Raw genomic sequence first — 13,454 nt, 5'->3', positions numbered from 1 at the left:
GGTCCCAGAGGCCAGTCAGAGAGTTTCTGAGTCAATAGGTCTTGTGTGGCTCCTGGGAACCTGAATGTTTAACAAGCTCCCTGGGACATTCTGAAACATAGCCATGCTTATATACCACTGTTAAATAAACAGATGACTAGATCCAGATGTCAGACCCTTGATCTCATTTTGGAAGGAAAAAAGATCAAGTAAGTACCAGTACAGAGGATATCAGCATCTTCCCTCTCTGCCATAACCTAGTTCCCTTTCATAAAGCCCAGCCTATCCTCTCAGGAATTTAGCACCACTTTCCTGAGCTTCAGCTCTGGCCACAGGTAAGGTTCTGGCTCATGGAAATGAACTGGCATAGACTGTCACGTGCCTCCAGTGTGCTTGGGTTACACACAGCAGTCAGGAAAGCTTTGAGTCAAGAATTCTGCTCCAAGGCATATAGCCTACCAGGTACTCTCAAGTCACCTGAGAATCAAAGGTCTCAAAGGGATGCTGTTAACAGCTGTCAAGGAGTAGTCTTTGTTCCTGGAACCACTTTTTTTGAGACTCACCTTAATCAAGCTTGAAGTGTCCTCACCTGGATCTTCGTGACATCTTCTGTCTGTCCTTGCCTGTAACCCCTTCATTTCTGGGGTGCTCAACTTTTTTGTTTGATCCCTCACTAACTCCCTTAACTCTGCTGATCTAGGATTGCCTGGCCCTATACGATTGTTGATCCATCTAACATTGACTATGAGACATCTAGTGATGCTGCATGGCACCAATAACCCAGAAGGCATGGGCAGAGATGGGAACCAAACAAAGCATAAAGACTAGAAAAGCAAAGGAACATCTCCTCTCCTGACACCAGAAATAATTACAAAATTCAACATACCAGAGTTGAGGGCTCCTGCCAAGTGATCTCATCTTCTGAAAGGACAGCACACTGACCAAAGGCTCTGGGCTACCTCCCACCACAGCTGGGCCTTATCATATGCAATGCTTTCACTCACTCACTCACCCGAGTGGGCTCCTGTTGAGATTTCTCTCTCCACCATGAAGGGCTCACCCCCTTCCTCCAACTGGCAGATGACATATGGTTTGGATACTAGAAGGCCTGATGGTAGAGAAGGAAAAGGATTTTGGTTGTGTGTGCCAGTGGCCAAGTCTTTGGATATTCATCTTCAAGGTGGAGAAATACTGTAGGCATGGAAAGCCTCCAGAGAACAGGCATTGTGAAAAGTTAGGAACACAGCCAGGTAACTTCCTATTTCAACTCCATAAGTAGCTGGATGTTTCCTAGAACTAGGAACAGAAATACTGTATCACTGGGCCCCAAAGAGAATGTAAATGTCTGATTCCAGACTTCCCAAGGAAACCCAGGGCCAAACTTAGCCAACCAGCCCAGACACCACTAGCTCTTAAACATCAAGGAAATCAAGAAGTCCTGCTGGGCGGGCTTTGGGCTTTGGAGGGCTTGTGCTCACCCAGAATGGCCAAGTTCCTGAAGTTCTCCAGCATCACCTCCCTGTAGAGGTCCTTCTGAGCAGGGTTCAGCTGCCCCCACTCCCACTGGCTGAATTCCACAGCCACATCTTCAAATGTCATCAGGTCCTGAAACACAGAAGACACTCCTGTACCCTGAAAGAGCACCCTCATGGCCCTGGGGAGAAGAGCAGGCAGGCATCTAAGGAGAACCTCAGGATGTGCAAGAAGGGATTCTGAGTTCCCAGCAGCTATCCCAGTGCCCACAGAGTTGTGGGTTTTGTTATCTCAAAAATATTTTAAGCTGCTCCAGGGATTGTACCGTCCTTACCACTTGGTGTCTCACCCAGTGTCCACTTATATGCTTATCAATATGAAACTGCTAGGAAATATAATCAGGGTCTCAGGTGAATCAGGCCTACAGAGACATTCTTCTCAGTTGGGGGTAAATGTAATACATTTCCTCATTTGTCAAAAGGTTTTATTCTCAATCTAGTTACATTTAATTGGAATCAATTAGAATTAACAGATGAATATGCTTTGCATTCTCAAATACACAAGGATCAACAGTTTTCTACTAAAGTATTTTTGAAACTTGTGACCTATGATTTTAACAACAATAAGGCCAAATCAAGTAATCTGGGGCTTATGATAATTTATCCTCCACCTGCCTGCCAGCACACAGTTCAGCAAAAGTAAATCACAAGTGGCTTTATGATGAAACAATAAGTTTTGTGCGTTTGACTAGCATGATCCTTTCCCCCAAAGCCTACTCATTATTCAGTTCCTAAGTTTATAAAGCTGAGCATGAGACCCTGGATCCCAGGTCACCATTATAAAGCATAATTATTCTACAGGTCCTGGCCAGAACTATCCTGTCACCTTCAATCTCAGTAATTAGAACACCTCCCATTTAGCTTATATTGTATGGCAATCCACTAAAGAGCAAAATAGGTGAAAGTAAGTACTATAAATTCCTGTTACTTTTACACCAAAGTATTTAAAAATCAAATCCCATTTAGATACTGATTCCACAGAAAAGCTGAAGTAACAATTTTATAATATAAAATCATCCAAAATAATCAAACATGAAAAATTCACTACTATAGTGACCTCTTTTGATAGGTTATATTATTTGTCCAAAATATCCACTGGCCCTCCCTAAAGAATTGAGCTTCTGCCTCACCCTGCCCCAGGTGGGGCGATGTCATCTGCTTTCTCAAACTGAACGTGAAAGACACGAGCTACAGGTGAGCAAAAGCCTTCAGAGCCAGTGGGGGTTCTGCAATTGTCCTTTCCTGTCTGCCTTGAAAATGGCAAATGATCTGAGTGAAGATGTGGGCAAAGCCACAGCTGTCACGTAACATGGGCAAGAGGGAACCTTTCATGGTGTAAGTCTCTGAGGGTTTGCTGTTGCTATCATGGCATAACTAGCCTATACTGACTCCTTAAAAAACTGGTACTCAAAGTGGAGTTCTGCCATAACAAAAAGCCAAAAATAGATGACACTGGCATCCAGGCCAGGCAGTGAAGAAACTTATTGGCAAGGTGGCAGCCCATGTAATTTGGTGGTGAACTGTTTGGTGAAACTATTGCCTTCAGTAACTTGAAAGATGAACAATGAAAGCATGAGCTTGTGATGTTATGAGAAGAGGCTGGAAACATAACATTAGTAGTGTGAGCTGGTTGTTATTGGCTGAGTTTGACAAAGTATTACAAGAAAAAATGAGCTCAAGAGTTTGTGGTTTGCAAAACAAAAATGGAAGGCAATAGGAAATGTCCAGAAATGCTAGGGCTTGCAGGGTTGGAGACAACCAATTCTCATTTCCAACTGGCCAAAGACAATATACATCAGCTTCTGCGTGACAACAGCTAATTAAAACTCAGCCCATTATCAGGGACCAAATCATGGATGTGGTTGTCAAACCTTTTTGTTTAAACCTCTGAGTAATTTCAAAAGGCTCCCAGTAAATCTCCCAGTAATTTCAAAAGGCTCCCAGTAAAGGCTTTCAGTAGGACCAAATTGTTCAGAGTGAAAAAAGTATAGATTTCCCAAGGAAATCCAAAAACTCCACTATTAAGGCTAAAGAAGGGGGCATATTTCAAAAAGAACTGTGGGTCAAACCACTGACACATGGAGCCAACTGGAAACAAATTCATAAAAAGCTGATTAAGTTTTTTAGAGTTGCACTTAAAACAATCCTGGGCCACCAACCTACTCCAGCAGGATGAAAAAGCTGCTTTGCCCCCAAGAAAGCTTATTCTCCAGTATCATCTTCATATGACACCAAGGAGGTATCAAAACGAAGGAACTTCCCAATGGCAAAGCCAACAGCCAAGGAAAACACTAGGCCAGGGAGCTCCACCCAGGGAGCAGAACCAGGGTGTAACCTACAGACCTTCCCACTCCCAAGACCAAGGGTCCTCACAGTGTCTGTCCAGTGGAATTTCACGACTGTTATGGACCCGGGACTGACTCTTCCCATGCTTCCCTCTTCTGTAAAGGAGTGTCTACCATGGCCATCCTGTCCCCATTGCTCATTGTATATTGGATATATGGATTCAGGTAATTGTCCTTTTAGTTTATAGGTATCCAGACCCACAGGATCTCCATCCAGACTATCGCGCCATCCAGGACTTTGATCATGATGCTCTGACTGGATGCAGCTCTTGGGTTATTTCTCTTGGAGGGCATTTTGTGTGCAGGAGAGAGGGAAGTGAACATCTATGGGTAAGAAAATATACAGTGATAGATGAATTATTCGCTTAACATAATCCCTGCCCTTCCCTTTAGGATCCTCACTCTAGGAAGCTAATACTTCCCACTTCATTAACATTAGGCTTGGCCACGGGACCTGCAGCAGCCAGTGGGTTGTGAGCAGAAGCCACATGTGCCGCTTCTGAGTGGAAACCCAAAGAGCCATCCCCTGGTTCTCACACTGCTCTTTCCCTCTGATACAAGAAGAGCATATCCCAGAGGGAACTGACCCTTCAGCCTGAAGCTCAGAGAGAAGATGGTGTGGAGCAGAGTCACAGTCAGCCCACTACTGACAAAGACAGCAGAAAGAAGAAAGGCACTCTTTCTAACTGCGAGCCATTGAGATGTGGGGCTGTCATTACCACACTGAACCCACCTAAGTCCTCTGATAAACCTCTGAATGATGTACATCAGGGCCAAAAAGATTTAACTGCTATTTATGACTTTACTGATTAAATTCCTTACTAGGGGGGTTCCCCCTTTTGGCTTGAAAGTTAAATGTCAGTGTCTATCATCAAACCTGAATCCCATGCCTATCCTGGATGCTGGGAAACCCCGGAGGCTGGCATTTGTACCCCTCCACATCCAGCTCACTAGAGACAAACCTGAATCCCCCTTGAGGGCCAGTCACCATGATCCCTGATGCCAACAAGGATTAGGCAGTTACCATCTGCCAGCGGAACTGCCAGCGGACTCTAACAACAACATGAGGCGGCTCTATGATTGAGTGGTTAAGATCTCAGAGCCAGACAGCCTGGATGTAAAATTGGGGTCCCTTCCTCACTAACTAGATAACCATGAACAAGTTACTTTCTCTCTCTGTGCCTTGACTTCTTCTGTTAACCTCTCCACACTTTGGTTACCATTCTTCAAAATGGTAACCATTTATGGGAATGTTTTAGAGACAAAATGAATTAGTATGTGTAAATTGTAGAGAATAGTTCCTGATACAGGTTTTGTTCTCCATAAATAATAACTATTTTCATCATCATTAACATTATTATAGTCTTCATGTTACTGCTGCCTGCTTAACATGTTACTGGTGGCAAACCAATGCATAGAGAGGTTAGGTGACTCATCCAAGGCCACACAGCCTGTAAATAGTAAAGTTAAGTGTGGCTCCTCCCTAATCCAGGGAGGTAACATCTGAACAGGGACCCAGCTTCAAATAGCCTGCCCACCTGTCCATACCCTCAGAACCTGCTTGTCCCCAATTCTCCATGAGCTTTCCCAACCTCTCCAGAACAGGCCGATTCCCCTTTTCGTGAACCTCGATGGAAAGGCCTGTCTGTGCCACTCCATTTGGCATCAAACCATTCACATCCTGTTACTGGTGGCTGCATCCTGGGTGTCAGGGTCCTCTTCCACTGTGGCTGTGACACTCTTTCAAGGCCAGGGCTGTCATATTACCTGGTGGTCACCACAGTGCCCTTTCCAGAAATATGCCAGAGTAAGCCCAAACGATCTGAGTGGGTGCACAGCAAGAAGAGAACACCCCGGACAGGGCAGGGAGCCATCATTCACTTGGATGGGCTCAGCCTCCTGCAGAGACAGCATTGGGTCAGTTCCCTTAGTGAAAAAAGAGGCTACTTTTTGGTGAAAAGTAGGCAAAGCTAACCATCGTTCAGGCATTTGAGGAAAAATTAAGAATACAACTCACCCGAGGCCTGGCTTTCAGGAATGAATTGGTTGTTCCCTCTTCTCCTGGGAATCTCTCTGGAGGAAGAGCAGGATTCTGAGAAGGGGAAGCTGGGAAGGTAGAAGGAGACATAAGGGAAGCTGACCCTGCCAGCACACACAGCTCTCAGACTTCCCAAGCCTGAGACCCAGAACAGCTCTGAATGTCACCTCCGTTGTTCTGAGGACACCAGTGGATCAAAAGGATCTGAGAGGCAGCTTCTAGCCTTCAAACATTGAGAAAAGTGCCCCTGTACACAGCTGCATGAGGCTCCCACCTGTCCACAGCCCACATCAGTCTACAAGTGAGTGAAGTGTGACCAGTCTGGCCATACCACTGAAGTTATTTACTGGGCATACTGTATGCAGGTCATCTCCTAGGACTTTTGGAAATATAAATATGGAAAAGAACTTCAAGGAACTTTAAATCTAGCCTACAGGTTAACAATTACACAAGACCCAAGGCAAGGCCATGCGGGATTATGAGGCTTTAAGGGGAGGAAGTTACACCTCTCCCCTCATCCTTGGGAACCCAGCTCAGAGGCCACCTCTTTCTGAGAAGCTGCCCCTGGTGTTCCCAAGCTCTGTTAGGTCTCTGCAACACACTTGAGAGCTCCTTCATTATAAAGCTTTGCATCATACTGTTCATAAAAGCCTTAAAACAAACAAAAAAACTAACCCAAACCATGCCAGAGAAGTAGTTAAGGCTAACAACATGGGTGTAAGCATAGCACAGTTAGGCATTCCTCAAGCTTCATGTGTGTGTGGATCCCTGAGGATCTTGTTAAACTCTGGCTCAAGACTTGCTAAGACCCTGTTTGAGGATGTGTGGGGCCCCAGAGTCTGCAATTCTAGAGAGCTTCTGGGCAATGCCTCTGCTGTTCCCAGAGCCACACTGATTAACAAGGGTATAAAGGAAAAAAGAGGGGGTGGAAAGCCCACGGACTGGGCCCAGTTCTTCCACTGGCCAGTTATGTGTCCTTGAGCATGCGCACTGAAGGATGAACAGTCGGATTAAAATGCCCACCTGGTTAGAGATAGGACGTTCTAAACTTAGGACTGGCTTAAAACCTCCTGGGTCACCTGGATTGCCCTGCCCCCAACGCTATTGGGGGAAGGGGCTCAGAGGAGGTACCCACCATGTACACTGCTGACCTTATACACCGCTGAGCTAGAACGACTGGAAGAACCTTATTAGTGAGGTGATTAAGGAGGTGGATGACAAGGCTCCAAATGGCCCTATTGTCCTCTGATCCCTGGCCAAGGGCCACTCCCTCTTGGGTTTGCTTGCCCTCTCCCTGCCGCAGCAGGAAGAGATCAGATCCTCTTCTGCTCTCCTCTGGCCATTGGGACAATTTTCCATGGCCATCCCCTCCACCTCCGCCACGGTCATCTAGAGACCCCTGCCAGACCCAGGAGACTGCGGCTTCAGCCTTCTGGGTCTGGAAGGTTAGATGTCGCCACACGGAAGGCAGATGAAGTACAGCCTCACCCTTCAGTGGGATTCCCCGGCCTCTTCCTGGGGTCCTCCTGATATCGGGCCCGGTACTAGCTCCCCAAGAGGGCTCCTGGCCCTCCGCACGCTCCAGAGCCAAACCTGATGCTGTGGAGTCCATAGCTGGGGCTAAGGAGCGGCGTCCTTTCACTAGGTCCAAATCTCTGTCTTTCGGCCACAGCCCTGTGGTCCTCCCGAGGGTTCAGGGAGCGGGACGCAGGCTGGGGCTGCCTGGGGGACACGGGGCATCCCCACTAGGCGCGGCGGGGCCAGCGGACCTGCAGGGCCCAGAGCAGGGCCGGCAAACCCCGGTGCGCCCAGCGCGGCGCACTGCTGCCCGGGGTCGTGCTCTTCCCTCGCCAAGTCCGGCCTCCTACCCCCGGCTCGGCTCCTCCTCAGGACCAGGCTCTGGAACCCAGCTCCCACGTGGATCCACACGCAGAGTGGGCTCAGACTACCAGGAGACACGGCCACAGCCACGCCCGCGACGCGAGGGCCCACCGCTCTTCAGCTGCCCGGAGACAGCAGGGATTCGGTGAGAGCCTCACAGGAGCAGGCACCGACTCTATCAGCCCGGTTCGCCCCGCTGTCCCTGCCTAGCTCCGGCCTGCACAGTCCCTAGCGGGGGGCACTCGGAGGGACACACCCAGCTCTGTAAGGGGCCGGGGCGCGGGCCCAGTACAGGTCTGCGCGCCCGCAGTCTCCGAACGCTCACAGGACCAGGCCCCGCCCGCCCCCCCGCGCCCGCCCCCGCGCCCGCCCCGCGCCCGCCCCCGCGCCCGCCCCCGCGCCCGCCCCCGCGCCCGCCCCGCGCCAGCCCCGCCTCCCGAGGCCGTCCCGAGCTTGCGCAGAAGCGGCCGCCGCCGGGGCCCTTCAGAGCCAGCGCCGGTGGCGGGGTGCTGGCGCGGCGAAGCTGGAGAGGCGGGGGCTCGCGGGCGCCTGTAGGACCTCCGCTGGGAGGGGCCGTGCTCGCCGGCCACGCGCCGGTTTTCACTCCGGACGTACAAGCATTTCCCTTCTCGCGCGTGACTTTGGTAGCTGAGCCTCATATCTCTCTCGTTTTTTGGGGGGAGTGGGGAGACAGCCTCACTCTGTCGCCCAGGTGGGAGTGCACGGGCGCGCTCTCGGCTCACCGCAACCTCTGTCTTCTGGGTACAAGTAATTCTCGTGTCTCAGCCTCCGTAGGAGCTGGGATTACAGGTTCCCGCCACCACGCCCAGCTAATTTGTTGTATTTTTAGTGGAGACGGGGTTTCACTATGTTAGCCACGCTGGTCTCGAATTCCGACCTCAGATGATCCTCCCGCCTCAGCCTCCCAAAGTGCTGTGATTACAGGTGTGAGCCACCGCCCCCAACCTGCATATCTCGATGTAAGGCTATTCAACAGAAGCCGCGTTCCTACCCTGGATCTGCTGAGTGAGGATTTCCAGAAGGCTCTCCTGGCGTGCCTAGGGGATACTGGGGACTCAGTGCTAGATACTGCTTCTACAGGCTGCCCCGTGCCTCTTGCCTTTCTCCATCTGCCCCTGAATTCAGCGAAGGGTGCTGAAGAACAAAAGAGGACTTTGAACGCCCTCCTACTCCAGAAACAAATATCATTTAGGACCCAAAAGAAATGGAAAAACGGCCTGCTATGGTCTGAATGTATGTGTCCCCCTCAAATTCATATGTTGAAACCTAACTCCCAAGGTGATAGTATTAAGAAGTGGAGCCTTTGGAAGACTCTGCCCTCATGAATGAGATTAGTGCCCTTTAAAAACAGCCCTTAGACCGGGCGTGGTGGCTCACATCTGTAATCCCAGCCCTTTGGGAGGCCAAGGCGGGCGGATCACTTGAGGTCAGAAGTTTGAGACCAGCCTGGCCAACATGGTGAAACCCTGTCTCTACCAAAAATATATTTAAAACTTAGCTGGGCGTGGTGGTGCACGCCTGTAATCCTAGCTACTCAGGAGGCTGAGACAGGAGAATTGCTTGAATCCGGGAGGCAGAGGTTGTAGTGAGCCAAGATCGTGCCACTGCACTCCAGCCTGGGCGACAGAGCAAGACTCCGTCTCAAAAAATAAATTAAATAAATAAATAAAATAAAAATAAAAACGGGCCTTAAGCCCCCTTTGCTCCTCCTGCCATGTGAGGACACAGAAGGTGCCATCTATGAGAAACGTACCCTCACCAGCCCCTGAACTGGCTGGCACGTTGATATTGGATTTCCCAGCATCCAGAACTGTGAACAACAAATTTGTGTTGTTTACAAATTCCCCAGTTTAAGACACTCTGTTATAGCAGCGCCAATGCCTAAGACACAGTCTGAGTATTAAAACGGTGGTTTTCTGGAGGCAGTCCTCAGCCAGAGAAGGGCCACTTGTGAGGACAGAGAGATTGGTTTATCAACCCTATTTAGGAGTTCAGGACAAAATAACTTACAAAATCAAGGCAAAGACAAAATAACACGAAATCAAGGCAAAGAGACCATTCTCCTTTCCTGCTTTTGCAGTCTCTGTTTCACTTTTCTGCCAGCACTTCCAGTGGCACAGATGGCCAGGATGGCGCAGCAAGCAAGCCCTTTTCCACGCAGGGGGACATTGTCTGGGAACCATGGCTGATATAGAAGCTTTTCCATCTTCGGTGCTCCGAACCAAAAAGGTGAGGGGATGGACAAATGAGAAAAGATTTTCATCTCATTGATGGCTCAACAGAACTAGAGATGGAACTACTTCAGAAGAACTTGAGGGCCACTGCCTTTCCCTGATGCCCATTCTGTGGGCCTGCTGCAGTGTCTGAAATTCCCCACTCTTACATTGTGTCCTTTGGGACAGATCTTGATCCAGAGGCCCTTGTTTGTTACAATGCACATTCATTACCCCAGGAATATTCTCTCTCCTGCTCAGTGCTCTAGTGCACCATTTGATCTCAAAGCACTGTTGGTGGGGCTCCAGTCCTCACCAGCCTATACACTCTCCATCACCTTCAATATTCCTTTTACTGCTCCTTTGCAGTCAAATGCCTCTTCCACCCCAACCCGTGACCACTGCTCTGTTACCTTCCCTATAGTTTTGCCTCTTCCTGAATGTCACATAAATGGAATCATACAGTTTGTAAATTTTTAAGACTGGCGGCCGGGCGCAGTGGCTCACACCTGTCTCTACTAAACCCCGTCTCTACTAAAAATACAAAAATTAGCCGCGTGTGGTGGCGTGCGCCTGTAATCCCAGCTACCTAGGAGGCTGAGGCACGAAAATCTCTGGAACCCAGGAGGCAGAGGCTGCAGTGGGCCGAGGTTGCAACACTGCACTCCAGCCTGGGTGACAGAGCAAGACTCCATCTCAAAAAAAAAAAAAAAAAAAAAAAAAAGAAAAAAAACTGGCTTCTTGGCCGGGCGCAGTGGCTCATGCCTGTAATCCCAGCACTTTGGGAGGCCGAGGTGGGCGGATCACCTGAGGTCGGGAGACCAGCCTGACCAACATGGAGAAAACCTGTCTCTACTAAAAATACACAATTAGCTGGGCATGGTGGCACACGCCTGTAATCCCAGGTACTCGGGAGGCTGAGGCAGAAGAATCACTTGAACTCGGGATGCGGAGGTTGTGGTGAGCCGAGATCGTGCCATTGCACTCCAGCTCGGGCAACAAGAGCGAAACCGTCTCCAAAATAAATAAATAAATAAAAAAAGCCATGCAGCTTCTGTCTTGCTCACTGGGACCCTCTTAGAGCCCTGAAATGAGGTGCAAGAAGCCTGACTGCCCCGAGGCCACCATGTTGTGAGGAAGACCAAGCACAAAGAGAGGCTACATGCGGGGACGCTGGCAAACAGTCCCAGCTGAGCCTAGCCACGGGTGCCAATCTGGGTGCCAGATATAGTCCTCCCAATTGAGGATCCAGAAATTGTGAAGCAGAAACGAGCTGTGTTAGGCCATTTTGCACTGCTATAAAGAAATACCTGAAACTGGGTAATTTATAAAGAAAAGAGGTTTCCTTCGCTCTTGGTTCTGCTGGTTGTACAGGAAGCATGGCTACGGCATCTGTTTGGCTACTGGGGAGGCCTCAGGGAGCTTTCACTCACTGTGGAAGGTGAAGTGGGAGTTTGCACTTTGCATGGTGAAAGCAGGAACAAAACAGAGTTGGGGAGGGCAGGAAGGTGTCACACACGTAAACAACCAGATCTCAGGAGTACTCACTATTGCAAGGACAGCACCAAGCCATGAGGGATCTGCCCCCATCACCCAAATACCTCCCACCAGGCCCCATCTCCAACACTGCGGTTTACATCTCAACATGAGATTTGGAGAGGATATCCAAATGATATCCCTGTGTGCCCATCCCTGTTGTGCCCATCCAAGTTCCCGACCCACAGAACATGTTGGCCTAATAAAATTGTTGTTTTCAGCCACTAAGTTTGGAGTGGTTAAACAGCATCAGATGGCCATAACATCCTGCAATTTGGCAGAGCCTACAAGCTTCTGGGCCCAAGAGATACCTGTTTTACTCTAAAAAGATGGATGTATGTCACTTCTTGGCTGCTTAGCTTCCATATGCTCCTAACTCTTTTGAGAATATCAGTTAAAATTCTCTTAATCTTCCCAGTAACATGGCCGATTAGATGGCCTAAACAGCCCTCTTAATAAAAAAACTAAAAATGCTGAAAAATTGCAAACATCTTTATAAACACACTGATGAGCAGGCATGAAAGTGAGGAATTTGTAAACATTTTAAAAAATAAAGTGAAATGGGCCAGGTGCAGTGGCTCATGCCTATAATCCTAGCACTCTGGGAGGCCGAAGAGGGTGGATTGCTTGAGCCCGAGTTTGAAACCAGCCTGGGCAACATGGTAAAACCCCATGTCTACAAAAAAATACAAAAAGTAGCCAGACATGGTGATGCATGCCTGTAGTCCCAGCTACTCTTGAGGCTGAGATGGGAGGACTACGTGAGCCCAGGAGGTGGAGGTTGCAGTGAGCTGAGAGCATGCCACTGCATTCTGGCCTGGCTGACACAGCCAGAGCCTGTCTCAAAAAATAAATAAAGTGAGAGCTAGAATTCTGAGAATCGAGCAACAAACCTGACTTTTAGACTGCTAAATCCTAGAGCACATAAACTTCCGCTTTGGCAGCTACCTGGAAGCAGTAAAGACAAAGCCTAGGGCCTGCCAGTGGGTGGGGAATATTCTAGAAGGAAACACTTTCAGGACCCCAGTTTCCACCCTCAGTATAAGGCTAAATAATAAAAACCACCACACAGAAGGGAACAACAACAACAAAAAGTATTTCTCTTGTGGATGTTGTGACTTTAATCAAGCTCTAATCTCCTAGGAAGGTCCAAACCCCTTAGTACAACACAAAGGCAGCCACGACCTGGCCTTACCTCAAGATAGTTATTGGCCCCTAAACCTCATCCACAAGGCATTCATTTTGCTACTAATTCTTTTCACTTTTATCCTCTAGACTATGCCTTTGCATGTACTATTCGCTGTTTAGATCACACTTTTTTTTTCTTAAGTATTTAAGTATACCAGTGAAAGGAATCCTTTCCCACCTTTCCCGGCCATAGTTAATAGCTTCCTCCATTGTACTCTCATAGTATGTTGAATGTGACATAATTATAGAACATACTGCCTCTATTGTGATTTTACATTCTGATTTTTTCCATTGGACCAAGAGTTCATTTGGGGCAGTAACTTACTCATATTTGTAACTGTGCCTTGCTTATGGTGAGCAATTTGGATTTTTTGAATGAAAGTGTAGTCTTATGGAGATGGAGAGTAGAAGGATGGTTAACAGACTGGGAAGGGTTGGTGGGGTGGGGAAGTGGGGATAGTTAATGGGTACAAAAAATAGAATAAGAAATAGTATAACTAGTATTTGATAGCACATCAGAGTAATTACAGCCAATAATATTGTATATTTTAAAGTAACTAAAAGAATATAACTGGATCGTTTGTAACACAAAGGATAAATGCTTGAGGTGATGGATATCCCATTTGTCCTGATGAGATTATTACGTATTGCATGCCTGTGTCAAAATATCTCAGGTGGCCCATAAATGTTCACACCTACTGTGTACCCACAAAAAACTTTA

At 48.2% G+C, this 13,454-nt stretch overlaps 1 protein-coding gene across 9 annotated transcripts in view; it reads right to left on the bottom strand.

Moving 5' to 3' along the window:
* The window catches only part of ZNF514 (zinc finger protein 514), a 42,549-nt gene that overhangs the window by 28,395 nt on the left and 700 nt on the right, over window positions 1–13,454 (bottom strand). For 3 of the 9 annotated variants that reach the window (XR_010149346.1, XM_063789649.1, XM_063789645.1), the window contains exons 2-4: window positions 5,874–5,962; window positions 1,458–1,584; window positions 992–1,087 (exon numbers count right to left, since the gene is read on the bottom strand). Coding sequence is in view for 8 of the 9 variants with exons in the window: in XM_063789645.1 (XP_063645715.1) it covers window positions 992–1,087; window positions 1,458–1,584; window positions 5,874–5,962 (312 nt within the window). In the remaining variant the exon portion in view is untranslated. Of the gene's footprint in view, window positions 1–991; window positions 1,088–1,457; window positions 1,585–3,884; window positions 4,181–5,873; window positions 5,963–7,382; window positions 8,124–13,454 lie in introns of those variants that run through there. The other 6 variants (XM_063789646.1, XM_063789647.1, XM_063789648.1 and 3 more) reach the window with 6 other exon arrangements.

Source organism: Pan troglodytes, chromosome 12 (genome assembly GCF_028858775.2).
Source record: "Pan troglodytes isolate AG18354 chromosome 12, NHGRI_mPanTro3-v2.0_pri, whole genome shotgun sequence".
NCBI lineage: Eukaryota > Metazoa > Chordata > Mammalia > Primates > Hominidae > Pan > Pan troglodytes.
The sequence above is the reverse complement of the archived record's forward strand: the minus strand, read 5'-3'. Positions and strand labels throughout refer to the sequence as shown.